This window comes from Pseudophryne corroboree, chromosome 7, assembly GCF_028390025.1.
Source record: "Pseudophryne corroboree isolate aPseCor3 chromosome 7, aPseCor3.hap2, whole genome shotgun sequence".
Taxonomy (NCBI): domain Eukaryota; kingdom Metazoa; phylum Chordata; class Amphibia; order Anura; family Myobatrachidae; genus Pseudophryne; species Pseudophryne corroboree.
Window position 1 is genome coordinate 358594900 of NC_086450.1, and position 27696 is coordinate 358622595.

The following is a 27696-nucleotide window of genomic DNA, read 5'->3' on the forward strand; positions in this document are numbered from 1 at the left end:
CAGTTGCAAACTGACAGCAGACACCAGGCCAATAAGCTGAAGCTGGGCTCCTGATGATTGTGTAGTAGTGTGTTCACCCTTCAAACATGTGCGTCCATTCTTCTCATCAATTATTCTTCTTTTCTGTCCCCTTACAGGAGGCAAGTGGGAGAAGCCATCAGAAGTTATGGAAGTAAACGGAACCGTATGGGAGGAACAAGTAAACAGCCTGGCTGTCGTCTTCCAGGACGCCGGGTTTGTTGTGGAGGCCTGCACCAGACTCCCCTATTTATGTGAAGGAGACATGTACAATGACTATTATGTTTTGGATGACGCTGTCTTCGTTCTGCGGCCGGTGTAGTCTTAACAAATTTGCATGGGAAATGAAATGAGCATCATTGTTCCTCTTGGACCAGAAATATGAAGAATAGTTTCCCTAGGTAAATAAATAACCCTTCAAGGCCAAAATCTTATTGTATTTCCTACAGGATCTTGTTTATATTACATATATATATAAATATATATATGTGAGTGTGTGTGCGTGCGTGTTTGTATATATACAGAATCTCCAATAGGAATCTTTTTTAATTAACTCAACTGTGCTACCTTTTTCCAGCAAGTGGACATATTTTTTATGTGACAGAACTACAGTTTGCTGCATAAATACAACGTTGTTATACAGTGTCCTGTGCGAGAATTGTCTTTGTTTAATAAAAAAATACCAACTCTTGCAATAAAATGTACAATGTCAAAACCATTGGGAGACGCCAGAATCTTCCATCAAACTGTTTTTATTTGCCACCAAAAAGCACATTTTTTAACCATGTCAATAAAGGGTCAAAAGAATACAAAGTTTCCTTTATTAATTCAGTGACATTTCACCAATTTGAAATAAAAAGGTAATTGTGACATCAGACTGTAAAACTGGGTACACAATGGGTGATGTAACATCCAATTAATCGGATGGCCTATAAATCGCGAGCACATTGGCGGGTGTGTACATCCGATATGTCAGTGAACGACTTTGTTCGCAGACATATCAGGTTGGCCGTGCAGCACAGCTGATGCCCAATATATCTGCGCATCTGACTGTGTGTACGGACAGTCTGGCTGCCACCCGTACACTTGCTGCAGGGTGCTTATGTCACAGCTGGGCGGGCTAATTCAAATGCCCGCCCAGCTGGGTGTCCTGACTGGCACATCGAGTGAACAATCTGTAAGTGTGTATACTTGAATCTGTGGGCCTAATTCAGACTGGATCGCGGCAGCGATCGCAGTCTGAATCCCTATGTGGATGGTGCACATGCACCCGGGAGCCCAGTGAGATGCTTAAAGCATCTCAGGGCTGCAATCGCCTCTGCCTGAATGACAGGCAGGGGCAGGAGGGGGCATGCTAACCGCGTTAGAATGCTGTTAGCGGGGCGTGGTCTGGACAACTGAGGCGTGTCCGGACCGTGGCAGCTGCGTGACTTCACACACAGCTGTTGCGACCCGAGACACGGCGGTTAGCTCCCAGCCAGCACGCAGGAGCTGCTCTGGCAGGGAGCTACTCAGCGGGTGCAATAGCATTGCGCTTTGGCACCCTTGCGGGGGGGTAGGGCCAAACATGCGGGGCGGATTAGCCCTGTGCTGGGCGTCCCGCCGCATGTCTGAGAAACTGATCGTAGATCTGGTAAAGTTAGCACAACGGTGGGTTCGCTGTCACTTCGTGGTGATGTGTACCCAGCCTAAGTAGTCTAGCAAGTTCAAAAGACAAATATAACTATTCTAGGCGCAACCAGATGGCCACAAGAGCAAACCCAACAGAAGTCACCAAACTTAATATTGAACAGTACAAAACAGAAATAGAATGGGTAAGTAGGTATTGCGCCGCTCCTGTTTCAGTCCTTATCTTGACTATATGGAGGGTTCATGAGGTCTTCTTTATGAAGCCTTATATATGATGATGATGATGATGATGATGAATCTTCAAATGTTATTACAAATAATAAAATTAAAAACATCAATTAAAATACAGTTTGAATATACACAATATTCTCAAATTACACTCATGCTGGGGACCATTGTTAAGTCCAGGGAACCAGGTGGTTAATGTCAGCAATGGGAGGCCAGCGCTTCCCCAGCGGCCCCTCCCCCATCCCAGGGTGCCATTCCGCTGAGGTCTCTACCCAACCCCCCCAAGCTGCTCCTCCTCCACCCTCTTAGAGATGCTGGGCAGCCATTTTCAAAACTGCAGGTCTCCAAGGATGCTGGGTCCAGTCTCCCTGTATACCTCTCCCAGGAGTATGTTTATGCACAGCACTATTTCCTACCAGCTACTGCAGCTTAGTAGTTGATTTTAGTGCCCATTGCAATTAAATTGTGATTTCTGCTGCGGGGTACACTGGGCTCCACAAGGATAGACATTGGGGTATAGAGTAGGATCTTGATCCGAGGCACCAACAGGCTCAAAGCTTTGACTGTTCCCAGAATGCACAGCGCTGTCTCCTCTATAACCCCGCCTCCCTGCACAGGAGCTCAGTTTTGTAGTTGGTGCTGCAGTAAGCAGGCACATAACAGAGGGGCTGATCCAGGCAGTCCGAAGAAGAGCTTTTTTTGAAGAAAAAAGTGAAGACTACAAGGGCAGCAGCGGTGGTAAATGTCAGAAGACATTCACTGCTGCAGCTTCAGCTCTCCCCAGCGGCTCTGTACACTCCCGAGCCCTGGTTGCCGGGTAACTACAGCAGGAGGCTCCGGTTTTCTTCACGGTCAGGCACACATGACGGGGGCTCTCCGGGATCGCGTGGCCACGCTTAGGGTGGTGGTGAGTGGATCCCGCTTGCGGGACCCGGTATTTATCGCGATCCGGCGTGGTCAGTGGGAGGCGGGCCACGCGCGCTGGCGGTGGACACTGTGGCAGTACAGGCGATCCCACTAGATCACCAGGGGATGGGTGCAGGTCAGGTTTTCTCTCTAAACCATTTTCAGTAGCCCACAGTACCCAGTGTTTTTGCCAGCAGGGGGATAAGGCTTAGACCTGAAGCCCCTCCCCCAGCCCCAGGTCGCCATTTCCCGCAAATGTTCCCGCCCTGGAGCTGCATATCTGTCTCTCCCTCACTCCCTGTCAATGTCTGGGCGCCATTATCTCTCAGCTTCACTGTTCCTGGGACTGCTTGGGCAAATCCTCCTGTGTAAAGCCGCCTGGTTGTCAGTGCTGTGACTTTATATGACACTTAAGTATTCTACCTGCCTTTTTAGACAGTGCTAGTTAAGAAAGAGTGCACTTAGTCAGGGTTTTCTAGTACAATTACCCTGTGATATACATCCAGTTCTTACTGTGCAGTGTTATATCTATTGACTATATAGCTATATATATAAGCTAGTCCAGTGCAGTATTATTGTTAGTAATAACCGCTGCATTGTACAAAATGTGTGTGCATTAGCTAGCTGAGTGGTGTCCATTTCGTGACTTTCACTTAACTTGCTATCCCTATATTCTATAACCTGGTGCGTCAGGTTTTTATATTGATATACGATTTTCACAAAGATATACTTTAATATGTATTTTTCTCTGTGATTTTAGTCACCATATCTCTCCTTTATCTCTGCTAGTGCTGACTTCACTGTGCAGGGGTTTGGGTAAGAGGTATTGTGCTGCTGACAACTGTACTGTTACCTGATACTGCAAGTTATATCATGTCTGCTTCTAAGGGTAACGGTTCTGGGTCTGAACACACTGCCGATGTTGCTGAAGCCACAGATCCCTATGAGGAAAATATAGCAGCTGTGGGCTCTGGTTCTGGGGGCTCCTTGCCCCCCAGTGGGACTGTGGCAACGGAGGTACATAATGACCCACTGTGGGCCGCTTTTTCCACGCTTCTACATACGCTAGTTAATAAACTAACACCACCTATGCCGGTACAACCGTATATGTGGTCCCTGCAGCTAACCCGCCGTGGGCGGACGATTTATCTGCTCAATTGAAGAAGTTGAACCAGTCCCTGACTACTAAAAAGTCTGACCATCGCTCGCCTAAGCCCAAGGGGGGTCCTCTAAGCGAGCTCTTGTCTCCTCACAATCCACTGCTGTCACTGACACCTCGTCTGATGAAGACGGCACTTAAACTGACCCCACAGGTTCTGACTCAGATACTGCTTATGGGGAGGGTAGTTTACATGTGGATGTTCCTGATCTTTTGGAGGCTATTAAGTTAATTCTACAGATTACGGATGATCCCGAGCCATCCGTCCCTCCTAAGAAACCAGATAGGTTCAAGCGTCAGAAGGTGGTTAAACAAGTTTTACCTCACTCTGACCACCTAGTGGATATACGTCAGGAACCCTGGGAAAACCCGGGTACGAAGTTTGTGCCTCAAAAGAAGATGCTGGCTCACTATCCCCTCGCACCAGAGCTGTCTAAAAATTGGGTAACTCCTCCTCCAGTAGATTCACATGTGGCTAGGATGGTGGTTTCCTCAGCTCTACCTGTCACTACCGTCACGTCTCTAAAAGAGCCTACGGATAAATGTGTGGAGGGTTGTCTGAAAGCGATTTACACCCTTACGGGTGCTGCACAAAGGCCCACTATTGCAGCAACATGGGCTGCAGAGGCTATTGAAGCATGGGCCTTGGAGTTAGAAGCAGAAATCTCTAATGACCATGCTAGACAATGCTTGTCATATATTGTCACAGCTTCTCGCTATATTAAAGAGGCGGCTTTTGATGCCGGTATTCTAGCAGCCAAGGCCTCTACTACGTCAGTCCTGGCTCGCCGGATATTGTGGCTGAGATCCTGGTCTGTGGATCTGGACTCTAGAAAAACTCTGGAGGTACTCCCTTTCAAGGGAGATATTCTGTTTGGGGAGGACTTCAATAAGATAGTGGCTGACTTGGCTACTGCCAAAACTGCATGTCTGCCAAGTACCGCTCCTTCTGTGTCGAAGGCAAAAGGTACTTCCTTTCGTCCTTCAGGTAAAGCAAAAGGTCAGGCGTACAACAAGCAGGCCCGCACTTCCAAACCTGGTAAGCCAAAGCCCAAAAGAGCCTGGGCGGCCCGTCAGCCAGTTTCCAAGGCCGATAAGCCTGCCGCATGATGGGGCGGGCCTCCCCCTGGGGGATCCCAGGGTGGGGGGCCGGCTTCTAGGGTATACCCAGGAATGGTTGAAGACCACTTCAGATGCCTGGGTACGGGAAGTCGACACTCGAGGTTACGCCATAGCCTTCAAAAACCGACCCCCTTATCGATTTTGCCGGACAGACGTCCTGTTGGACCAGACAAAGGTAAACACTCTACATTCGGTGGTACAGACCCTCCTGGATACAGGAGTCGTAGTACAGGTGCCTCTTGCGCAGAGGGGCCGGGGGTACTATTCTACGCTGTTTCTAGTCCCGAAACTGAATGGGTCCTCCCGGCCCATTCTCAACCTCAAGGCATTGAACAGGTTTGTGAAGGTTCCAAGTTCCGTATGGAAACCCTTCGCTCTATAGTTCTGGCCTTGGAACCTGGGGACTACATGGTCTCCCTGGATATACAGGATGCTTACCTGCATATTCCTATAGCAGCGTCACATCAGCGATACCTGAGGTTTGCGATTGGCAACCTCCATTACCAGTTTCGGGCGTTACCTTTTGGTTTAACAACGGCTCCGCGAGTCTTCACCAAAATCATGGCGGTGATGACGGTGACACTCCGCCGTCAAGGGGTCAGGATACTGCCGTATCTGGACGACTTGTTAATCCTGGCAAATTCCCCAGAACTTCTCCTACGTCATCTAGATATGATGGTCCGGTTTCTACAAGCCCACGGGTGGCTCATCAACTGGAAGAAATCCTCCCTGGTCCCTGCTCAGAGCATGGTGCATCTGGGAGCGCTATTGGACACTCGCAACCAGAGGTTGTGCTTGTGTCAGGAGAAAGTCCTGAAGCTTCAGGACAGGATTCGTTGCTTCCTTTCTCGTCCACAAGTGTCGATACATTCGGAGATGCAGGTGCTGGGCCTCATGGTATCAGCATTCGACATGGTGGAGTATGCTCAATTCCATTCTCGCCCCCTCCAGAGGCTGATTCTAGCCAAGTGGGATGGCCTGCCTCACCGGATCAGGTCTCAAATGATCCAGAGGTCCGACTGTCACTGCTCTGGTGGCTCCAGGACCAACAATTGTGCAGGGGCCGTCCCTTCTGGATATCCAACTGGGTCCTGTTGACGACAGATGCCAGTCTAAGAGGTTGGGGCGCGGTGCTGGTGCAACACTCCCTTCAGGGTCGGTGGACCAAGGAGGCGTCCCTCCTCTCAATCAACATTCTGGAATTGCGGGCGGTCTTCAATGCATTGAACCTAGCCCAGCGTTTAATTCAGAACCGTCCTGTTCAAGTGCAGTCGGACAACGCCACCACAGTGGCTTACATAAATCATCAAGGCGGCACTCAAAGCTGTCTGGCAATGGAGGAAGTCTAACGGATTCTACATTGGGCGGAACGCCATCTACTGGCCATATCGGCAATCTTTATTCCGGGAGTCCTGAATTGGGAAGCGGACTTTCTCAGTCGTCAGGACGTGAATGCCGGCGACTGGGGCCTCCATCCAGAAGTGTTTCAACTCGTAGTGGAAAGGTGGGGCCTTCCAGACGTAGATCTGATGGCGTCTCGACACAATCACAAGGTTCTGGTCTTCGGAGCAAGGACAAGGGATCCTCAAGCAGCATTCATGGATGCGCTGGCGGTGACGTGGAGGTTTCGGCTGCCGAACGTGTTTCCTCCGGTGTCACTCCTGCCCAGGGTAATTCGGAAGTTCAAGCAAGAAAGAGGGATTCTGCTTCTCATAGCTCCGGCGTGGCCCAGATGGCACTGGTTCTCAGACCTGCAGGGTCTATCATCAGAGCGTACAATTCTACTTCCACAACGCCTAGACCTTCTCGCTCAGGGCCCCTGTGTCTACCAGGACCTAGCCCGGCTGTCTTTGACGGCGTGGCTCTTGAAGCTTCCGTCTTGAGGGCTAGAGGGTTTTCTGAGGCGGTCATTCAAACTATGTTGCGGGCCCGGAAACCGGCTTCTGCTCGGATTTACTATAGGGTCTGGCATTCTTACTTTGTTTGGTGCACATCTAACAATTATGACGCTTCCAAGTTTAGTACGGCCAAGTTGTTGGCTTTTCTTCAGCAGGGCCTGGACTTAGGCCTGCGTCTGGCCTCCCTCAAGGCTCATATTTCTGCCTTGTCGGTGTGGTTTCAGAGAAAAATTGCGACCTTACCTGATGTGCATACCTTTACTCAGGGTGTGTTGCGTATCCAACCTCCCTATGTCCCGCCTATGGCTCCTTGGGACTTGTCGGTGGTTTTGGAGGCGTTACAAGAGTCTCCGTTTGAACCTTTTGGTTCAGCTGATCTTAAGTGGCTTTCCCTTAAGGTGGTGTTTCTGCTGGCTATTGCTTCAGGTAGAAGAGTGTCGGATTTGGGTGCCTTGTCCTGTAGTTCCCCATATCTAATATTTCACCGTGACCGGGCGGTTCTTAGGACTCGTCCTGGATATTTACCTAAGGTGGTTTCCTCGTTCCACCTTAACCAGGAGATTGTGGTTCTGGCACTTATTTCTCCTGATCCGTCTCCCAAAGAGAGGTCTATGGATGTGGTACGGGCTCTCCGTGTCTATGTGAGGAGAACTGCTTCTATTAGGAAATCTGATTCTCTCTTTGTACTGCTTGGATTTAACAAACGGGGCTGGCCTGCTCACAAGCAAACTTTGGCCAGATGGATTAGAATGGTGATTGCACATGCTTATGTGAGGGCTGGTCTGTCGGCTCCTGCTCACATTACAGCCCATTCTACTCGGTCTGTTGGGCCTTCTTGGGCAGCCCGCCGTGGTGCGACCCTTGAACAATTGTGCAAGGCGGCTACGTGGTCCTCAGTGAACACGTTCATAAGGTTCTATGCCTTTGATACTGCTGCTTCCCAGGATGCTTCCTTTGGACGCCGGGTTCTTGTGCCCGCTACAGTGTGTCCCCTCCCATAAGGAACTGCTTTAGGACATCCCCAATGTCTATCCTTGTGGAGCCCAGTGTACCCTGCAGCAGAAAACGAGATTTATGGTAAGAACTTACCTTTGTTAAATCTCTTTCTGCGAGGTACACTGGGCTCCACAAAGGCGCCCACCCTGACGCACTTAGCTTCTTTGGGTTGGTATGGCATTAGCCGCTGACACTTCTCTTGTCGTGAGAGTGTGGTGTATGTGGCTACTAACCGTTGTCGTCTCTTTTCCTGCTACTGCATTGGGCTGGTTAACTAAAAACTGAGCTCCTGTGCAGGGAGGCGGGGTTATAGAGGAGGTGGAGCTGTGCATTCTGGGAACAGTCAAAGCTTTGAGCCTGTTGGTGCCTCGGATCAAGATCCTACTCTATACCCCAATGTCTATCCTTGTGGAGCCCAGTGTACCTCGCAGAAAGAGATTTAACAAAGGTAAGTTCTTACCATAAATCTCGTTTTCTGCATTGTATGTGACTTATGCTAGCTCTGCTTTTTCTTGCTGCCAATGTATGTAACTTCTCAATTTTTCTCAATAACCCTCAGATACTTGGTGTGTACAGGGTTTTCTGTGATCCACATTACAAAATACTGTATTTGTGGAAACATATTGTCACACACTATTTGTGTTCACTGCATGTTGCCATATTGTGTGTACATCTCTCCTTACAGCTATGGACATGCATTGAGACTAGAGGGAGGTAGGTTCAGGGGAAATTTTAGAAAAAATAGGATTTTAATACCTACCGGTAAATCCTTTTCTCTTAGTCCGTAGAGGATGCTGGGGACTCCAAAAGGACCATGGGGTATAGACGGGATCCGCAGGAGACATGGGCACACTATAAGACTTGGAATAGGTGTGAACTGGCTCCTCCCTCTATGCCCCTCCTCCAGACTCCAGTTAGAGAACTGTGCCCAGGGAGACGGACATGTCGAGGAAAGAATTTATTGTTTAAACATGGTGAGTGTCATACCAGCTCACACCTTGAACATGCCATTCAAAAGAACACCAGCCGATGGCATGAAAAAATATACAGCAATATGCTGGCCGAAAATGTAACACAACCTGTGTGTAAACACGACCAATAATAGCATACCGCATGCCATGGTCTGAATAACTTCAGCAACAGACTTGACTGAAAAGAAACACCACCTGAGTATAACCACCAATAGCTGCAGATACAGTACGCACTGGGACGGGCGCCCAGCATCCTCTACGGACTAAGAGAAAAGGATTTACCGGTAGGTATTAAAATCCTATTTTCTCATACGTCCTAGAGGATGCTGGGGACTCCAAAAGGACCATGGGGTTCATACCAAAGCTCCAAACCGGGCGGGAGAGTGCGGACGACTCTGCAGCACCGATTGAGCAAACATTAGGTCCTCATCAGCTAGGGTAACAAACTTGTAGCACTTAGCAAAAGTGTTTGAACCCGACCAAGCAGCTGCTCAGCAAAGTTAAACCACTGAGACTCCTCGGTCATCCGCCCAAGAAGAGCCCACCTTCCTGGTAGAATTGGGACTTCACCGACTTCGGTAACGGCAATCCAGCCGTAGAATGAGCATGCCGAATCGTATCACAGATCCAGCATGCAACAGTCTGCTTAGGAGCAGGAACCCAAATTTGGTTGGGAGCATACAGGACAAACAGAGTCTCTGTTTCCCCAATCTGAGCCGTTCTGGTGACATAAATATTCCAAGCTCTGACTACATTGAGAGACTTCGAATCAGCCAAAGCTTCTGTAGCCACAGGCATCACAATAGGTTGGTTCATGTGAAACGCAGAAATCACTTTCGGCAGAATTAGTTGCCGAGTTCTCAATTCCTCTCTATCGACATGGAAGATCAAATAGGGCTCTTGTGAGACAAAGCCACTAATTCTGACACCCGCCTTGCGGATGCCAAGGCCAACAGCATGACCACTTTCCAAGTGAGAAATTTTAACTCAACCTTTCGTAAGGTTCCAACCAGTGTGACATAAGAAACTGCAACACCACGTTAAGGTCCCATGGTGCCACTGGGGCACAAATGGAGGTTGGATGTGCAGCACTCCTTTCACGAAAGTCTGAACTTCTGGAAGGGTGGCCAATTATTTTTTGATAGAAAACTGATAAGGCCGAAATCTGCACTTTAATGGAGCCTAACTTTAGGCCTGCATCCACTCCTGCTTGCAAAAAATGGAGAAAACGACCCAGCTGAAATTCTTCCGTAGGAGCCTTCTTGGATTCACACCAAGACACATACTTCCTCCAACTACGGTGGTAAAGCTTCGCCGTTACTCCTTTCCTAGCCTGAAGCAATATGGGAATGACTTCACCGGAAATAACCTTTCGGGCCAGGATATGGCGTTCAACCGCCATGCCGTCAAACGCAGCCGCGGTAAGTCTTGATACACGCCCGGTTCTTGCTGTAACAGGTCCTCTCGTAGAGGAAGAGGCCAGGGATCTTCAATGAGTAAGTCTTGAAGATCTGGCTACCAAGCCCTCCTTGGCTAGACCGGAACAATGAGGATCGCCGGAACCTTCGTTCTTCTTATGTTTATCACCTTCGGAAAGAGTGAAAGTGGAGGGAACACACAGATTGACTGAAACACCCATGGTGTCACGAGGGTGTCCACTGCTTTTGCTTGAGTGTCCCTTCATCTGGAACCATATCCCTGAAGTTTCCTGTTGAGGCGAGGCGCCATCATGTCTAATTGAGGAATTCCCCAAAGACTTGTCACTTCTGTGAAAACTTTTTTATGAAGACCCCACTCTCCTGGATGGAGATCGTGTCTGCTGAGGAAGTCTACCTCTCCGTTGTCTACTCCCGGAACGAAGACCGCTAATAGAGCGTTTACATGCCTTTCCACCCAGCAGAAAACTTATGCGGCTTCTGCCATTGCCGCTCTGCTCCTCGTTCCGCCCTAGCGGCTTGCTTACGCCACTGCTGTTAAGTCGTCCGACAGAATTAAGACGGGCAGATCGCGAAGAAGATGTTCCGTTGTAAATAGCTCTTAATTCAAGAATGCTTATTGCAGACAAGCTTCCCGGTTTGACCTTTTTCCCTGGAAAATCTTCCCCTGGAAAGACTGCTCCCCAGCCTCGGACACTTGTATCCATGGACACCAGGATCTAATCCTGGATCCCGAACCTTCGTCCCTCTAGGAGGTGAGAACTGTGCAGCCACCCCAGGAGAGATATCCTGGTCCTGGAAAATAGGATTATTTTCCGGTGCATGTGCAGGTGAGACCCGGACCACATGTCCAACTGGTCCCGCAAAAAACCACGCTGGCATTTGACCTGCTCATCGAATGGCCTCGTAGGCCGCAACTATCTTCATCAACGGAACGTATTGATGGGTTTACACTCTTTGGGGTTGAATTGGATACCTTAATTTCCAAAGTTACAGCTAGGAAATCAACGTTTCTCCCCTCTGGGGCCCCACCGGCGAGACGCTCCTACCCGGGGCCGTCTGTCCAGTCCTTTCGGTCTCACAGATTTCGATCTAAGGCCAGAGGTGCCTCCAATGCGAATAGAGGCACCAGAGGTAAGTCCATAAAGCCTGCAAGCACCAGCTCTCAAGAACAGACTACCAGTTCTGTTTCCGCTAAGGCCTCAGCATGACGGTGTCCACCTACCCCAAGGGGATCTCGAGGTGGGAGCTCGACTGCGTCACTTCAGCTGCATCTGGGAGGCTTCCTGCCAGGATACCTGGGTCAGAGATCTCGTTTCTCAGTGCTACAAGCTGGAGTTCAACGGTGCTCCTCCCCAACAATTTTTCAAATCAAGCTTACCAGCTTTGGAACATATGCAAGTTACGTTGCAACAGGCCATCCTAAAGGTGGTCCAGTCCCATGTCATTGTTCCAGTACCAATACCGCAACGCGGCAAAGGGTTTTACTCAAACCTGTTGTGGTGCCGAAACCAGGCGGTTCGGTAAGACCCATTTTGAATCTAAAATCCTTGAATCCTTACTTGAAGGTGTTCAAGTTCAAAATGGAATCCCTGTGAGCAGTGATTGCGGGCCTGGAAGAACAGGAATTCATGGTCTCCTTGGATATCAAGGATGCCTACCTCCATATTCCGATTTGGCCGCCTCATTAGGCGTACGTGCGGTTTGCCCTGCTGGACAATCACTTCCAATTCCAGGCACTGCCCTTCGGCCTGTCCACAGCTTCGAGGGTGTTCACAAAGGTGATGGTGGAGATGATGTCCCAGCTCCGGGTCCAGGGAGTCAACATTGTTCCTTACCTGGATGACCTTCTGATCAAAGCAAGATCCAGGGAGCTTTTGTTGCTCCATATCGACCACACTATCCAACTTCTGTCACACCATGGGTGGATCCTCAACTTCCAGAAGTCCCACCTGGAGCCGACTCAGCGGCTTCTGTTCCTGGGGATGTTGATGGATACTGTGGCCCAGAAGGTGTTCCTACCAGAGGACAAGGCGAGAACACTTCAGGAGATGGTCCGCATGGTACTCCGGCCTGCTCGAGTGTCCATCCATCTTTGCATAGGATTGTTGGGGAAGATGGTCGCCTCCTACGAGGTGATTCAATATGACAGGTTCCATGCTAGAACTTTTCAGCTGGATCTCCTGAGCAAATGGTCCGGTTAACATCTTCAGATGCAACGGATGATACAGCTGTCGCCTCAGGCCAGGATTTCCCTCCTGTGGTGGCTGCAGTCCTCCAATCTACTGGAGGGCCAGAGCTTTTGGAATTCAGGATTGGACCCTCCTCACGACAGATGCCAAGCTATGAGGATGGGGAGCTGTCACCCAAGGGGTGCAGTTCCAGGGTAGGTGGTCAGCTCACGAAAGCCTCCTTCCGATCAACATTCTGGAACTTCGGGAAATCTATAATGCTCTGCTTCAGGCCTCTCCTCTACTCAAGGATGACGTGATCCTGGTATAGTCGGACAACACCACAGCAGTGGCATATATCAATCGACAAGGAGGGACAAAAAGCAGAGCCTGCATGTGAGAGGTGTCAAAAATACTCCTCTGGCCAGAAAGAAATGCAAGAGCAATGTCAGCAATATTCATTCCGGGTGTGGACAACTGGGAAGCGGACTTCCTGAGTTGTCACGATCTCCACCCGCGGATGTGGGGACTCCACCAGCAGGTATTCCAGCAGGTCATCAACTGGTGGGGCTGCCCGCAAATCGACATGATGGCTTCTCATCAACAAGAAACTTCCCTGGTATTGCTCTCCAACCAGGGACCCTCAGGCGAGGGCAGTGGATGCACTGACGTCGCCTTGGCCTTACCGGCTGGTCAACCGGTTTCCTCCAATTCCGTTACTCCCCAGGGTGCTCAAGTGCATCAGAAATCTGGGAGTCCAGGCAATTCTAATTACCCTGGATTGGCCTCGGAGGGCGTGGTACGCTGATCTTCTGGCTATGTCTGTCGAAGACCCTTGGCCTCTACCACCAAGAAGAGATCTTCTTCAACAAGGACTGTTCATCTACCCGGACTTACAGCGACTTCGTTTGATGGCATGGAGGTTGAGCGGAACATCCTAGCTCACAAGGGCCTTTCCAAAAAAGGTTATTGCTACCATGGTTCAGGCCAGGAAACCTGTGACGTCAAAACACTATCATATCTGGAGGAGATGTGTCTCTTGGTGCGAGGAACGCACGTATCCGCCTGCTGAGTTTCACTTGAGAAGTTTCTTACATTTCCTGCAGGCTGGTGTGGATAATGGCTTACGTCTGGGTTTCATTAAGGTCCAGATTTCAGCCCTTTCCATTTTGTTCCAGAAGAAATTGGCAGTGTTGCCAGAAGTTCAGACCTTGCAAGGGGTACTCCATATCCAACCTCCTTTTGTGCCGCCTACGGCACCCTGGGATCTGAATGTAGTGTGGAAATTTCTACAGTCCTCCTGGTTTGAACCTCTGATGATGGTAGAAGACAAGTACCTCACGTAGAAGACGGTGATGTTACTGGCCCTGGCTTCTGCTCGATGTGTCTCAGAATTGGGGGCTTGTCGTGTAAAAGTCCATACTTGGTCTTTTACGGGGACAGAGCAGAGCTCCAGACTAGGCGGCAGTTCTTGCCGAAGGTGGTCTCTGCGTTTAACTTGAATCAGCCTATTGTGATTCCGTCTAGTTCTGACACTTCTGCTCCTCCGGAGGCATTGGATGCTGTGCGAGCCTTGAAGATCTATATCAAGAGAACGGCTCGGATCAAACAGACGGATTCTTTGTTCGTGCTCTCTGATGCGCAGAAAAAGGGTTGTCCTGCTTCAAAGCAGTCCATTGCTCGTTGGATTAGGCTTACTATTCAACAGGCCAATGTGTCTCTGAAGGCCCACTCTACAAGATCAGTGGGTTCTTCCTGGGCGGCTGCCCGTGGAGTCTCGGCCTTACAACTTTGCCGAGCTGCTACCTGGTCGGTGGAAGAACACTTTTGTGAAGTTCTACAAGTTTGATACCCTCGCCAAAGAGGATACCCAGTTTGGGCAGGCGGTGCTGCAGCAGGCTCCGCACGTTTCCGCCTGTTCTGGATGCTTTGGGACGTCTCCATCGTACTAGATTCCCCAATATCCCTTATGGATGCTAAAGTAAATAGGATTTTAATTACCTACCGGTAAATCCTTTTCTCGTAGTCCATAAGGGATATTGGGCGCCCGCCTCAGTGCGTTGACTTTTCTGCAGGTTCTTGTTATGTGGTTACATGTTCAGCTGTTGTTGTTGTTGTTACCAGCCGTTGCTGGTTGTTATAGGTTAGTGGTGTACTGGTATGTAAATCTCACCACTCTTTGTTATCATATTTCCTTCTCTCATATATGTCCTTTCTCCTTTGGGCACATTTTACTTATAACTGCCTGTGGGAGGGGGCATAGAGGGGAGGAGCCAGCACACCCAGTTGAAGAAATTTAAAGTGCACTGGCTCCTTTGGACCCAGTCTATACCCATCGTACTAGATTCCCCAATATCTACTACGAGAAAAGGATTTACCTATTTTTTTTTACACATTTTTGGCTATCAGCCCGACACCCACCACCCAGGGGTGCTGGGGACAGCCTCAGGCTTCATCCCTGACCCTTGGGGGCCTGGAGGGGGGACCCCTTTACTTAAGGGGTCCCCACACCCCCAGGGATCCCCAGCCAGAGGTGACTAGTTGGGGTGTGGGATGCTGCGGCCGCAGGGACCTGTATAAAAGTATCCCCTGGCTGCAGCATCACCTCTTCAGAAATACGGTAGACCCCTACTTCTTTTGTCCCCCGTATTTTCAGAACTAGGACCTGAGTTTTGCTATCAGGACCCGCTCAAAGAGCCCGGGGCTGGTTGTGCTTTTGGGGGAAACCTGCATTTTTTTTTTTTTACTTTTTACACTTTCTTAACATTTTCACACAGAAGCATGCACGGATCTTACTGATCTGTGCATGCTTCTCTGTCATATAAATACTGGCATCCATTGAAAAACAGTGCATTTCTGCTCTGTGGCTGTGCACCGTGTGGTCATATTTTTATTACATTTTACAGGTACCCCATGGATTCTACATGGACAAGAGGATCGAGGGGCTGCGTGGGACACTAGGTAAGTATGGAGGTCATTCCGAATTGATCGCACGTAGCAACGTTTTGCTGCCGTGCGATCAACTAGACACCGCCTATGGGGGGGTGTATTTTTGCATAGCAAGGCTACGAACGCTTGTGCAGCCCTGCTATGCAAAAAAAAAGTTTTTTGCATAAGTAGACTAGGGTAAGAGTTACTCACCCTGTGTGATCACTTCAGCGTTGCAGGTCCCGGAATTGACGTCAGACATCTGCCCTCCAAACGCCTTGACACGCTTGCATTTGGATCTCCACGCCCCAAAAACGGTGAGTTGACGCCCGGATCCGCCTTCCTCCTGTCAATCTTCTTGCGATCGCTTTCTTCGTTCTTTTTGTCGTTGCCCAGCAACGACCGTCGCTGGGCAATGATGCGCCTGCGCATTGCGGCCACCGCGCATGCGCAGAACCAACCCGTTTGCACCGCTGGGAAAAACAGCAGCATGCAAACGGGTCGTAATGACCCCCTATGTGTGAGTGTGTAAGTGTGTGTTAATAAACTTTCTCTTACGTCCTAGAGGATGCTGGGGACTCCGTAAGGACCATGGGGTATAGACAGGCTCCGCAGGAGATAGGGCACCTAAAAAGAACTTTGACTATGGGTGTGCACTGGCTCCTCCCTCTATGCCCCTCCTCCACACCTCAGTTAGATCTTGTGCCCAGAGGAGAATGGGTGCACTGCAGAGAGCTCTCCAGAGTTTTCTGTTAAAGAAGAATTTTGTTAGGTTTTTTATTTTCAGGGAGTCCTTTTGGCAACAGGCTCCCTGCATCGTGGGACCGAGGAGAGAGAAGCAGAGTTGGCTTGTGAAGTTGGGCACTGCTTCTAAGGCTACTGGACACCATTAGCTCCAGAGGGAGTCGGAACACAGGTCTCACCTGGGGTTCGTCCCGGAGCCGCGCCACCGTCCTCCTCACAAGATGCCGAAGATAGAAGCCGGATAGAGAAGGCAGAAGACATCAGATCTTCATGAGGTAAGGCTGCGCGCCATTGCTCCCAGTCACACACACACAGAGCAGCACTGAAGGGTGCAGGGGGGGGGGGCGCCCTGGGCAGCAATAAACCTCACATTTGGACAAATACAGTTTGATTAGGCTGCGGAGGCAGTAAATCTATGTTCCCCCGCCATTTTTATTGAAAAATCACTGGGACCGAAGCCCGCCGTCGGGTGGGCGGGGCTTGATCCTCAGCACTAACCAGCGCCATTTTCTCCACAAAAGCTGCATGAGGAAAACGCTGGCTCCCTGGTCTCTCCCCTGCTGAACTTCACAGGCTGGAAAAAAGAGGAGGGGGGCACATTAGCGACGCAGTGAGTGGAAATTGGCATATTATATGTAGAAAAGCGCTATCTGGACATATTTTTCCAGTGGTTTTAAGCGCTGGTGTGTGCTGGCATACTCTCTCTCTCTGTCTCTCCTTAGGGCCTGGTTGGGGTTTTGTCCCCTTATAGGTAATCCCTGTGTGTGTGGGGTGTCGGTACGGGTGTGTCGACATGTCTGAGGCGGAAGGCTTCTCCAAGGAGGAGGTGGAGCAAATGAGTGGTGTGTCCCCGTCGGTTGTGCCGACTCCAGAGTGGATGGACTTGTGGCATATGTTGAATGCAAGTGTGACATCTTTACATGAAAGGCTTGATAAGGCTGAATTAGGGGGGACATCAGGCGGTCAATCCTCGGATTGGACCGACTCACAGGGCCCGTCGGGGTCTCAAAAGCGTCCCTTAACACAAGACACTACTACCGACACGGATTCTGATTCCAGTGTCGACTATGACGAAGTAAAATTGCACCCTAGGGTGACTAAAACCATTCAGTGTATGATTGTGGCAATAAGGGATGTGTTGCATATTGTGGATGAACCCTCGGTCCCCGACACAAGGGTACACATGTTTAAGGAAAAGAAACAGATTATTAACTTTCCCACATCTCATGAATTCTTTGGAAAAGCTTGGGAGACTCCGGATAAGAGACCGCAGATCCCCAAAAGAATTTATATGGCATACCCCTTCCCTAAGCAGGACAGGGAGATTTGGGAATCACCCCCCACTGTGGACAAGGCCCTGACGCGCTTGTCCAAGAAAGTGGCGCTACCGTCTCCTGACACAGCGGCCCTTAAGGACCCTGCAGATCGCAGGCAAGAAACTACCTTAAAGTGTATTTATTCTCATACAGGTGCTGTGCTAAGACCGACAATTGCGTCGGCATGGGTGTGTAGCGCAATTGCAGCTTGGACAGATGAGCTGACAGATCAATTTGATAATATGGATAAGGATTCTATATTCCTAACTCTAGCCCATATTAAAGATGCAGTCTTATTTATGAGGGATGCTCAAAGGGACATTGGATTGCTAGCTTCTAGGGCCAATGCCATGTCTGTCTCAGCGAGAAGATCCTTATGGACTCGCCAATGGAGGGGTGATGCGGATTCCAAAAAACATATGGAAGTACTACCCTATAAGGGTGATTATTGTTTGGGGATGGGCTGACGGACCTGGTTTCCACAGCTACAGCAGGTAAATCAAATTTTTTATCATATATTCCCCAACAGCAAAAGAAAGTAACACCCTATCAGATGCAGTCCTTTCGGTCGCACAAGTCCAAAAGAGGTCGGGGATCCTCTTTCCTTGCCAGAGGTAAGGGCAGAGGCAAGAGAGCACCTGCTTCGGCAGGTGCCCAGGAACAAAAGTCCTCCCCGGCTGCTCCAAAACCCACAGCATGACGCTGGGGCTCCACTGAGGGAGTCCGCACCGGTGGGGGCACGTCTTCGACTTTTCAGTCAGGCCTGGGTCAGTTCGAACCTGAACCCCTGGGTGTTGGAAATTGTTTCCTAGGGTTACAAATTGGAGTTCGAGGAGGTGCCCCCGCGCCGATTTTTCAAATCGGCCCTACCAGCTTCCACATCGGAAAGGGATATAGTGTTAGCTGCAATTCAAACGCTGTGTATACAGCAAGTGATAATCAAGGTTCCCCTGCACCAGCAGGGAAGAGGTTACTACTCAACCCTATTTGTGGTCCCGAAACCGGACGGTTCGGTCAGACCTATTTTAAATCTGAAATCCTTAAACCTGTACATAAAAAGATTCAAATTCAAAATGGAATCTCTCAGAGCGATAATAGCCAACATGGAGGAGGGGGAGTTTATGGTGTCTCTGGACATAAAGGATGCGTATCTTCATGTCCCCATATATGCTCCCCATCAGGAATACCTGAGATTCGCTGTACAGGATTGTCATTACCAATTTCAGACGTTGCCGTTTGGACTCTCCACGGCCCCGAGGATTTTCAACAAGATAATGGTGGAAATGATGGTGGTCCTGCGCAAGCAGGGTGTCACAATTATCCCATACTTGGACGATCTCCTGCTAAAAGCGAGATCAAGGGAGAAATTGCTGAGCAGTGTGGCACTCTCTCTGAGAGTGCTCCAGCAACACGGTTGGATTCTAAATCTACCGAAGTCACAGTTGATTCCGACAACTCGACTACCGTTCCTAGGTATGATACTGGATTCGGAACAAATGAAGGTCTTCCTCCCAATTGAGAAAGCCCAAGACATCCAGAACATGGTCAGAGACCTGCTAAAACCGAAAAGGGTGTCAGTTCACCAATGCACTCGAGTTCTGGGGAAAATGGTGGCGGCCTACGAGACCATTCCCTTCGGAAGGTTCCATGCAAGGACTTTTCAATGGGACCTTCTGGACAAGTGGTCCGGGTCCCATCTGCACTTACATCTGAAAATAACTCTGTCCCCAGTGACCAGAGTGTCCCTCCTGTGGTGGTTGCAAAGTGCTCACCTCCTGGAGGGTCGCAGGTTCGGAATTCAGGATTGGATCCTGATTACCACGGACGCGAGCCTCCGAGGTTGGGGAGTGGTCACACAGGGAAAAAAATTTCAGGGTCTTTGGTCAGACCAGGAGTCTTGTCTACACATCAATGTGTTGGAACTCAGGGCCATTTACAACGGCCTTCGACAAGCGGAGAGTTTTCTTCGAAACCTACCGGTTCTGATTCAATCAGACAATGTCACAGCAGTGGCTCATGTGAACCACCAAGGCGGGACAAGAAGCAGAGTCGCAATGGCGGAAGCCACAAGGATCCTTCGCTGGGCGGAAAATCATGTAAGCGCTCTGTCGGCTGTCTTCATTCCGGGAGTGGACAACTGGGAAGCAGACTTCCTCAGCAGACACGATCTCCATCCAGGAGAGTGGGGACTTCATCAAGAAGTCTTTGCAGACGTGACACGTCTTTGGGGAACTCCTCAAATAGACATGATGGCGTCACGCCTCAACAAAAAACTTCGGAGGTATTGCGCCAGGTCTCGGGACCCTCAGGCAGTAGCAGTAGACGCTCTGGTAACGCCGTGGGTGTTCAATTCGGTCTACGTGTTTCCTCCTCTTCCTCTCATCACAAAAGTGTTGAGGATCATAAGATGAAGAAGAGTACAGACGATACTCGTTGTCCCAGACTGGCCTCGAAGGGCCTGGTACTCGGATCTACAAGAGATGCTCACAGGAGATCCCTGGCCTCTTCCTCTGAGGGAAGACCTGTTGCAGCAGGGGCCCTGTGTATTTCAAGACTTACCGCGGTTACGTTTGATGGCATGTCGGTTGAACGCCGAATCCTAGCGAAAAAGGGGATTCCGGAAGAGGTCATCCCTACGTTAATAAAGGCTAGGAAGGAGGTGACGATAAAACATTATCACCGTATCTGGCGAAAGTATGTGTCTTGGTGTGAGACCAAGAATGCACCTACGGAAGATTTTCATCTGGGTCGTCTTCTCCACTTTCTACAGACAGGAGTGGATATGGGCCTGAAATTAGGCTCTGTTAAGGTACAGATTTCGGCCCTCTCGATTTTCTTTCAGAAGGAATTGGCTTCTCTTCCAGAAGTCCAGAAGTTTGTGAAGGGAGTGCTGCACATCCAGACCCCTTTTGTGCCTCCAGTGGCACCATGGGACCTGAACGTGGTGTTGCAGTTCCTAAAATCACACTGGTTTGAACCACTTAACAAGGTTGAGTTGATATTTCTTACCTGGAAGGTGGTGGTCATGTTGTTGGCCTTAGCATCAGCAAGGCGAGTGTCAGAATTGGCGGCTTTGTCACACAAGAGCCCCTACTTGATTTTTCATGTGGATCGAGCTGAATTGAGGACACGTCCGCAATTTTTGCCTAAAGTGGTTTCTTCGTTCCATATGAATTAACCTATTGTGGTGCCTGTGGCTACAAGTGACCTGGAGGATTCCAGATCCCTGGACGTAGTCAGGGCCTTAAAAATTTATGTAGCCAGGACGGCTAGAATTAGGAAAACAGAGGCTCTGTTTGTCCTGTATGCGGCCAATAAGATTGGCGCTCCTGCTTCGAAGCAGACTATTGCTCGCTGGATCTGTAATACGATTCAGCAGGCTCACTCTACGGCTGGATTGCCGGTTCCAAATTCGGTTAAGGCCCATTCCACTAGGAAGGTGGGCTCTTCTTGGGCGGCTGCCCGAGGCGTCTCGGCTTTACAACTTTGCAGAGCGGCGACTTGGTCGGGGTCGAACACTTTTGCTAAATTCTACAAGTTTGATACCCTGGCTGATGAGGACCTAGCGTTTGCTCAGTCGGTGCTGCAGAGTCATACGCACTCTCCCGCCCGATTGGATGCTTTGGTATAAACCCCATGGTCCTTACGGAGTCCCCAGCATCCTCTAGGACGTAAGAGAAAATAAGATTTTAAACCTACCGGTAAATCTATTTCTCCTAGTCCGTAGAGGATGCTGGGCGCCCGTCCCAGTGCGGAAACTCTGCAAGACTTGTATGTAGTTGTTGCTTACATAAGGGTTATGTTACAGTTGACATCGGTCTTGGACCGTTACTGTTGTTTTGTTCATACTGTTAACTGGTTATGTATGTTCCAGGTTACATGGTATGATTGGTGTGTGCTGGTATGAATCTTGCCCTTGGATTGCTAAATCCTGCCTTGTATTGTCCATCTCCTCTGGGCATAGTTCTCTAACTGAGGTCTGGAGGAGGGGCATAGAGGGAGGAGCCAGTGCACACCCATAGTCAAAGTTCTTTTTAGGTGCCCTATCTCCTGCGGAGCCCGTCTATACCCCATGGTCCTTACGGAGTCCCCAGCATCCTCTACGGACCAGGAGAAACAGATTTACTGGTAGGTTTAAAATCTTATTTTTACTTTCACGGTGTGTGTGTTTTGTCTTTTTTGGGGTATTTCTTTTGTTGTGGAACTACAGGTACCAGCAGGCCCTTTAATTCTCTGAATGCTGGTACTTGTGGTACTCCAAGTACCAGCATGCGTGGGAGGCTTGCTGGGATTTGTAGTTCCACAGCAAAAGACAATGGGGGGTCATTCCGAGTTGATCGCACGTAGCAACTTTTTGCTGCTCATGCGATCAACTAGACGCCGTCTATGGGGGAGTGTATTTTAGCATAGCAAGGCTGCGATCGCTTGTGCAGTCCTGCTATGCTAAAAAAGTTTTGTGTGAAACAAGACTAGCCCTGCAGTTACTTACCCTGTGCGATGGATCCAGCGATGCAGGTCCCGGCATTGACGTCAGACATCCGCCCTCCAAACACCTGGACATGCCTGCGTTCGCTGCTCCACTCCCATAAAGCGGTCAGTTGACGCCCCGGAACGCCATTCACCTGTCACTCTTCTTGCGATCGCGGCAGCAATCGCTATCTTCGTTATTCTTGTCATTGGCCAGCGACGGCTGTCCCTGTGCAATTATGCGTGTGCGCATTGTGGCCAGTGCACATGCGCAGAACTGACCCGTCCGCACCGCTGCAACAAACAGCAGCGTGCAAACGGGTTGGAATGACCACCAATATTCTTTTTTTTTACACAATTTTGTCCATCAGCCCGACACCCACCGCCCAGGGGTGCTGGGGACAGCTTCACCCCTGGCCCTTGGGTGCCTGGAGAGGGGGTACCCCAGGGAACCCCGGGCAGATTTGACTAGTTGGGGTGTGTGATGCTGCGGCCACAGGGACCTGTATAAAAGTATCCCCCTGCCGCGGCATCACCTCCCTGGCTAGTGGAGCCCGGTGCTGGTTTCAAAAACACGGGGGACCCCTACTTCTTTTGTCCCCCTTTTTTTCGGAACCAGGACCAGTCCAAGAGCCCGCTGCTGGTTGCTTAAATATGGGGGACCCTTACTCCATTTTTCCCCTGTATTTTCGCAACCAGGACCGGCTCAAAGAGCGTGGGGCTGGTTATGCTTTTGGGGGGTCCTGCACGTCGGGTTTTTTTTTTTTTTTTTACACTTTCTTAACATTTTCGCACAGAAGCATGCACGGATCTCATTGATCTGTGCATGCTTCTGACTTTTAGTAATAAGACATGACCAAAAAATGTTTTTATTACTAAAATTCACATTTCCTTTACTAAAAATCCCCAATAAGTGCAATCAAAATCCGTGTTATCCTTAAAAATTGCACCCTATTACATTTGCAAGTTTTATCAAGTAAAATAGGGTGTGCAGTGATTACACCGAGCAAAAAAAAATTGGGGGTCCTAGGGACCCCTCACTTTAACAACTTGGGGTCCTATGCCACTGTTTCTGGGTCCCATCACAAATTATGGGGGATAGCTTAGGCAGTGCTGGTGCCAGGTAGCAGTTGGGATAGAGGGGAGTAAAGGCCCCCATACACTACAGCGATATGTCTGAGGCTGAAGTCGGAGGCGATTTCCCTTGAACTCTCCCGGGAGCTTCCCAGGACTGGTTCCATACAATTCCATATGATTTGGTACATTTTGCATGCGATATATCTTATGCGATCCCAGCCATGCCTACGGGAACCGACATATAACGAGTGCAGCACTAACGATTTAGGGGAGCTAATCCGACCTTCACAGGAACGCGGATCGGATCGGAAACGCATCCAAAATGCTCGATTTCACCCGATATATCGACCCAAATGCCCGAAATTGCGTTGATTTGATTTGCAATTGAAATCGGGCATTATCGTTCTAGTGTATGGGGCCCTTTAGGGCAAGCAGCAGCTGGGTAGAGCTGGGGGTAGAAGCAGGGAGATGTTGGGGTAGAGGTGGGTAAGTGCAGGCAGTGCTGGGGGAAGGGAGGGGGAAAACAAAGCATTATTCCAAAAGCATTTGGTTGGTATTTAACTACTCTACTTTTTTAGTTTACAACTAAAATCTAACTTGAACATTTAGGCAATGACCAAAAGGACATAACACTGCTACTGCATTGTCAGCCTAATTCAGCTCCTCTGTGTTTTTGCAGATGTCTATCGCTGTTTGAGCTTGCATGTGCGCATTGCAGTCTGTACACATGCGCAGTCGATCGATAATCGCCCGTCATGCGAAAACGCACAACAGCGATCAGGTCTGAATTGGCCCCTGTGTTACATAGCTATTTAGCATAAACAAATTTCAGCAATAAATAAATTATGTTAACAGACACTTGCAGTAATTGCTGCTGATGCAGGTCAGTGCAGATTAGTTATTCTACCTGTATTTTGTAGTGTCACTGATGGGTAAGCTGTATTAATATAGATGCTGGAGTAAATGTCTGTTGGTGCAGTGACCGTTCTTATAAGGACCTCTATGCATATTGACTTCTCTATTTAACAACTCAACATTGACTAAACTGCAGCCTGCTTCTAAAGGTGGGTACACACTGGAAGATGTATCTGCCGATCAATTGATCGGCAGATATATCTATGGACGGATCGCGCAGTGTGTTGAGCATACACACTGCCCTATCCGTCGGGGACCGATGTCATTAACTGGGCGGGCGTGTACACACGGCCGTCCAGTTCAGCTGTCAATCACCGCCGGCCCCCGCAACATGTGTATGGGCGGTCGGCCGACCGCCCGTACACACACAGCGACGCGCCAATATATCGGTAGATATATTGGGCGTTGGCTGTGCTGCGGGGCCGACGCAATACGTCTGTGAATGACGGAGTTCACATACGTATCGGCCGTACACACTGACCGACGGACCCGCGATATATCGGCCGTTCAAGAGAACGGCCGATATATCGGCCAGTGTGTACCCACCTTAAGAGCTACTTCCCGGACTCCTCCCCTACTTGGTGCTCATTGGTCAATGGGGAAAGCTCTCCCTGTCTGGCCAGCCTCCGTATGTCCCCTGGATCAGCTGGCCTGCCCCACGCATACCATGCAGCAAAATCTGTCCTGGAAACCACAATGTGGGCTCCACAATAGACGCCTATACTGAGGTTCTGCTGGTAGATCCAGGAACTCTCTCTTGCTTCACTTGAACGGGCAGCGGCAGCGATAATTGTAAAATTCTTAATTAGGCATCGCAGCCCCCATTACATGCACCTGACCCTCAGGCCCCTCTGTACCACCCTGTCTCCGGGCATGCTTACCATGCAGGGTCATAGTCTATAGGTGACACAGATGCCGGCCGGGACAGTGCAGGGGCACGGAGTATCATGCTGTCTCCCTGCCTGGACACCGAGCACAGCATGAAAGTAGTGACAGACTGGAGCGGCAATCACCTTGAGGAGGAGGGCGCTGGTGGCGCTGTGCCGGGTGAGCAGGTCAAGTCTCTGCAGTGCTGCATCACAGATTCATGCGGTGCTTGCGGCGGAGCCCAGAGTCAGCGCGCAGCGGGAAGGAGGATTCAAAGTGTGCCGGACTGGCGGGTGGGGCATGAGGGGGAGACACCGCAGGCTATGATTGGCTGGAGACTGCAGGAGGTAATTGGCTGGAGAAACTGCCAGTCACCTCCTGTGTGCCGCTGACTGGCTAGGCAATGACACACAGATCCAGATGAGCGCGTCCTGTGGGACCCGCTCATCTTCTAAATGTGGTGGCTGTTTTGTGGTAAAATACCAGGTGGCTGTTTTGGGGTAAAATGCATGCCATAGCGCGTTTTTGCGATCACTGGTGTGGTTTGGAAGGTCGACCACACTTAGGTGGGCAGTGTCTAAGTAGACCACTATTGGTCGACAGGGTTTCTAGGTCAACATGTTCTAGATGGACAGGTCAAAAGCTCGACATGAGTTTGTTTTTGTTTTTTGGTGTCATTTTCTCCGTACAGTGACCAGGAACCTCAATTAGTGCACCGTGTCCCATCGCATGGCTCGCACCGCTGCGCTCGGAACAGGTCACTATTCCCAATCGTAGTTCACATGGATCGTTAAGTATGAAAAATTTGAAAAAAGAAAAAAATTGTTAAAAACTCATGTCGACATAGAACATGTCAACCTAGAGACCCTGTCGCCCTAGTTACTGTCGACCAATAGTGGTCGACCTAGACATTGTCGACCTAGAGACCGGATACCATTACATCTAGGTCGTGGATGGGCAAATTTGTGATTTACGCAATTGCCGGGTTCTTTAACCAGTTGAAAAATAGGCACAGGCATTAAATAGGGAATATCTAATATGCCCTAAAAACGGCCTATAATTACCAACTACGTATCCCCCCCACCTCCGCCGCAGGAATACTCACCACCCACCTAAATCCACCATCCTCCACCTAAAAACGCTATAGCATGTTTTTGTGAACACTGGCAATAACACAATATAACCAACATTACATTTATAAAAAATACACAACACAATCAAAAAATTTAAGCGGGTGAACTTCAACGCCAATTCAGGATTCAGGATTCAGACACTGTACCATGAGAACAAGTGCCTTCTTACAGGGACTATGCCAACAGAACAGAAATCGGGCATATCCCAGTACAGTAGAGGTAAATACAGAGCGATTTTGCCTTGGGAGAAGAACAACAGCAAATTTCCAAACTGTCTTGAAGGAACACAAGAAGTGCAGTAATCACAATGATCAGGAGACCGGGACAATGAGGTCACAAAACCAAAGCTGCAGTACTAATGACCTCAATAAAGTTCACTTGGAGCAAGAGCGTAGGACAGAGGTTCTCAAACTTGGTCCTCGTGGGCCCACACAGTGCATGTTTTGCAGATAACCCAGCAGGTGCACATGTGTATTAATTACTCACTGACACATTTTAAAAGGTCCACAGGTGGAGCTAATTATTTCACTTGTGATTCTGTGAGGAGACCTGCAAAACATGCACTGTGTGGGCCCACGAGGACCAAGTTTGAGAACCTCTGGCGTAGGATAAGGTCACCAGTAGATTTTTCCACCAGAACTAAAAAACCGGGTACAAAAAAACTAAACATAAATTAAAATAACGTGGGTCGCCCAGCACAGAGAACTGTGTACTCGGCATGTCCGAGTACATGCCACTGGACGAGGTGCTTGATTGGGGGGAGGGGCTGAGCCATGTGGCTCCCACCAGAAAAAAAAACATTTGCGGAGGAGGGTTTACACTACAGGCACATGCTCCATGGGGGGTGGTATGGGAAGGTGGGAGGGGGCAAATTTGGGAGATGCCATCAGTCAGCTGGCACTATCTCACAAGCTGGCACCAGTGTTTGGCGTCTGGCACGTGAGGTAGCCTCATAGACTAGCCGTTTATGGATCATCTTTTGATCCTCGGTCATCAACCGCATCTCCACTGCAATATAATTGCAGAATTGTTGATCCACATCCGGGGGCCTATGCAGAACCTCTTCGGTGTGTTGGAAAAACTGCTGGGAGCCAGAGGGAGCGCTATAGGGGGCAGAAGTGGTCCTCCTTACCATGCGCCTTGTTCTTGCTGGATGCGACTGTGGGGTTGCCACCGGCTCCAGTACCGGCTCCTCCATGTCTGCCCCTTGGCCTGTGGTAGGCTCCGGGGTAAGTTACTGCAATATAAGAAAAACAAAAATGAGGTCTATGTAACTATTTGTGGGTGACATACAAAACAAATGTGTGTGTGTACTTACCAGATCCAGACTCTCCTGGGCCTCTTCTTCCACAAGAACTGGAGACTCTGGATCCAGAGCGTGCCGTGACCTTACCTGCGGCTCTTGCTCCAAAATAAACTTCAGTTGGTCATAGTATCACAGCGTCGACCTATAGACCTCATCTGTCCCGGCTCCGGATCGCTGCGATTCCTGCACCTTCTTGTGTTCATTTACAAAGACTGTTTGGAAATTTGCTATTTTCTTCTGCACATCGGCAACAGAGTTTCTGCCTCTACTGTACTGGATGAGCTGTTGATATGCCCGATTCCTCTTTGTTCTGTTGGCATAGTCTGGACTTCTGACACGCCACAGGCACTCTTTCTCATGGTAGAGATCGATGAATCCTGACCAGAATTGGCGGTGCCTGTCAGTTGTC

At 49.6% G+C, this 27696-nt stretch overlaps 1 protein-coding gene and 1 long non-coding RNA gene across 2 annotated transcripts in view; one reads left to right on the forward strand and one right to left on the reverse strand.

Annotated features, from left to right (window-relative positions):
* Window positions 1-831, forward strand: part of METTL9 (methyltransferase 9, His-X-His N1(pi)-histidine) — a 142131-nt gene extending 141300 nt beyond the window's left edge. The window contains exon 5 of the mRNA XM_063934460.1: window positions 138-831. Coding sequence (XP_063790530.1) covers window positions 138-340 — 203 coding nt within the window. The 3' untranslated portion in view covers window positions 341-831. The remainder of the gene's footprint in view (window positions 1-137) is intronic.
* On the reverse strand, window positions 782-27696 carry LOC134945277 (uncharacterized). The gene is made up of 3 exons (XR_010182087.1): window positions 27300-27696; window positions 27114-27218; window positions 782-1945 (listed from the first exon to the last, which is right to left on the reverse strand). It is a non-coding gene; the product is annotated as an uncharacterized LOC134945277 (long non-coding RNA).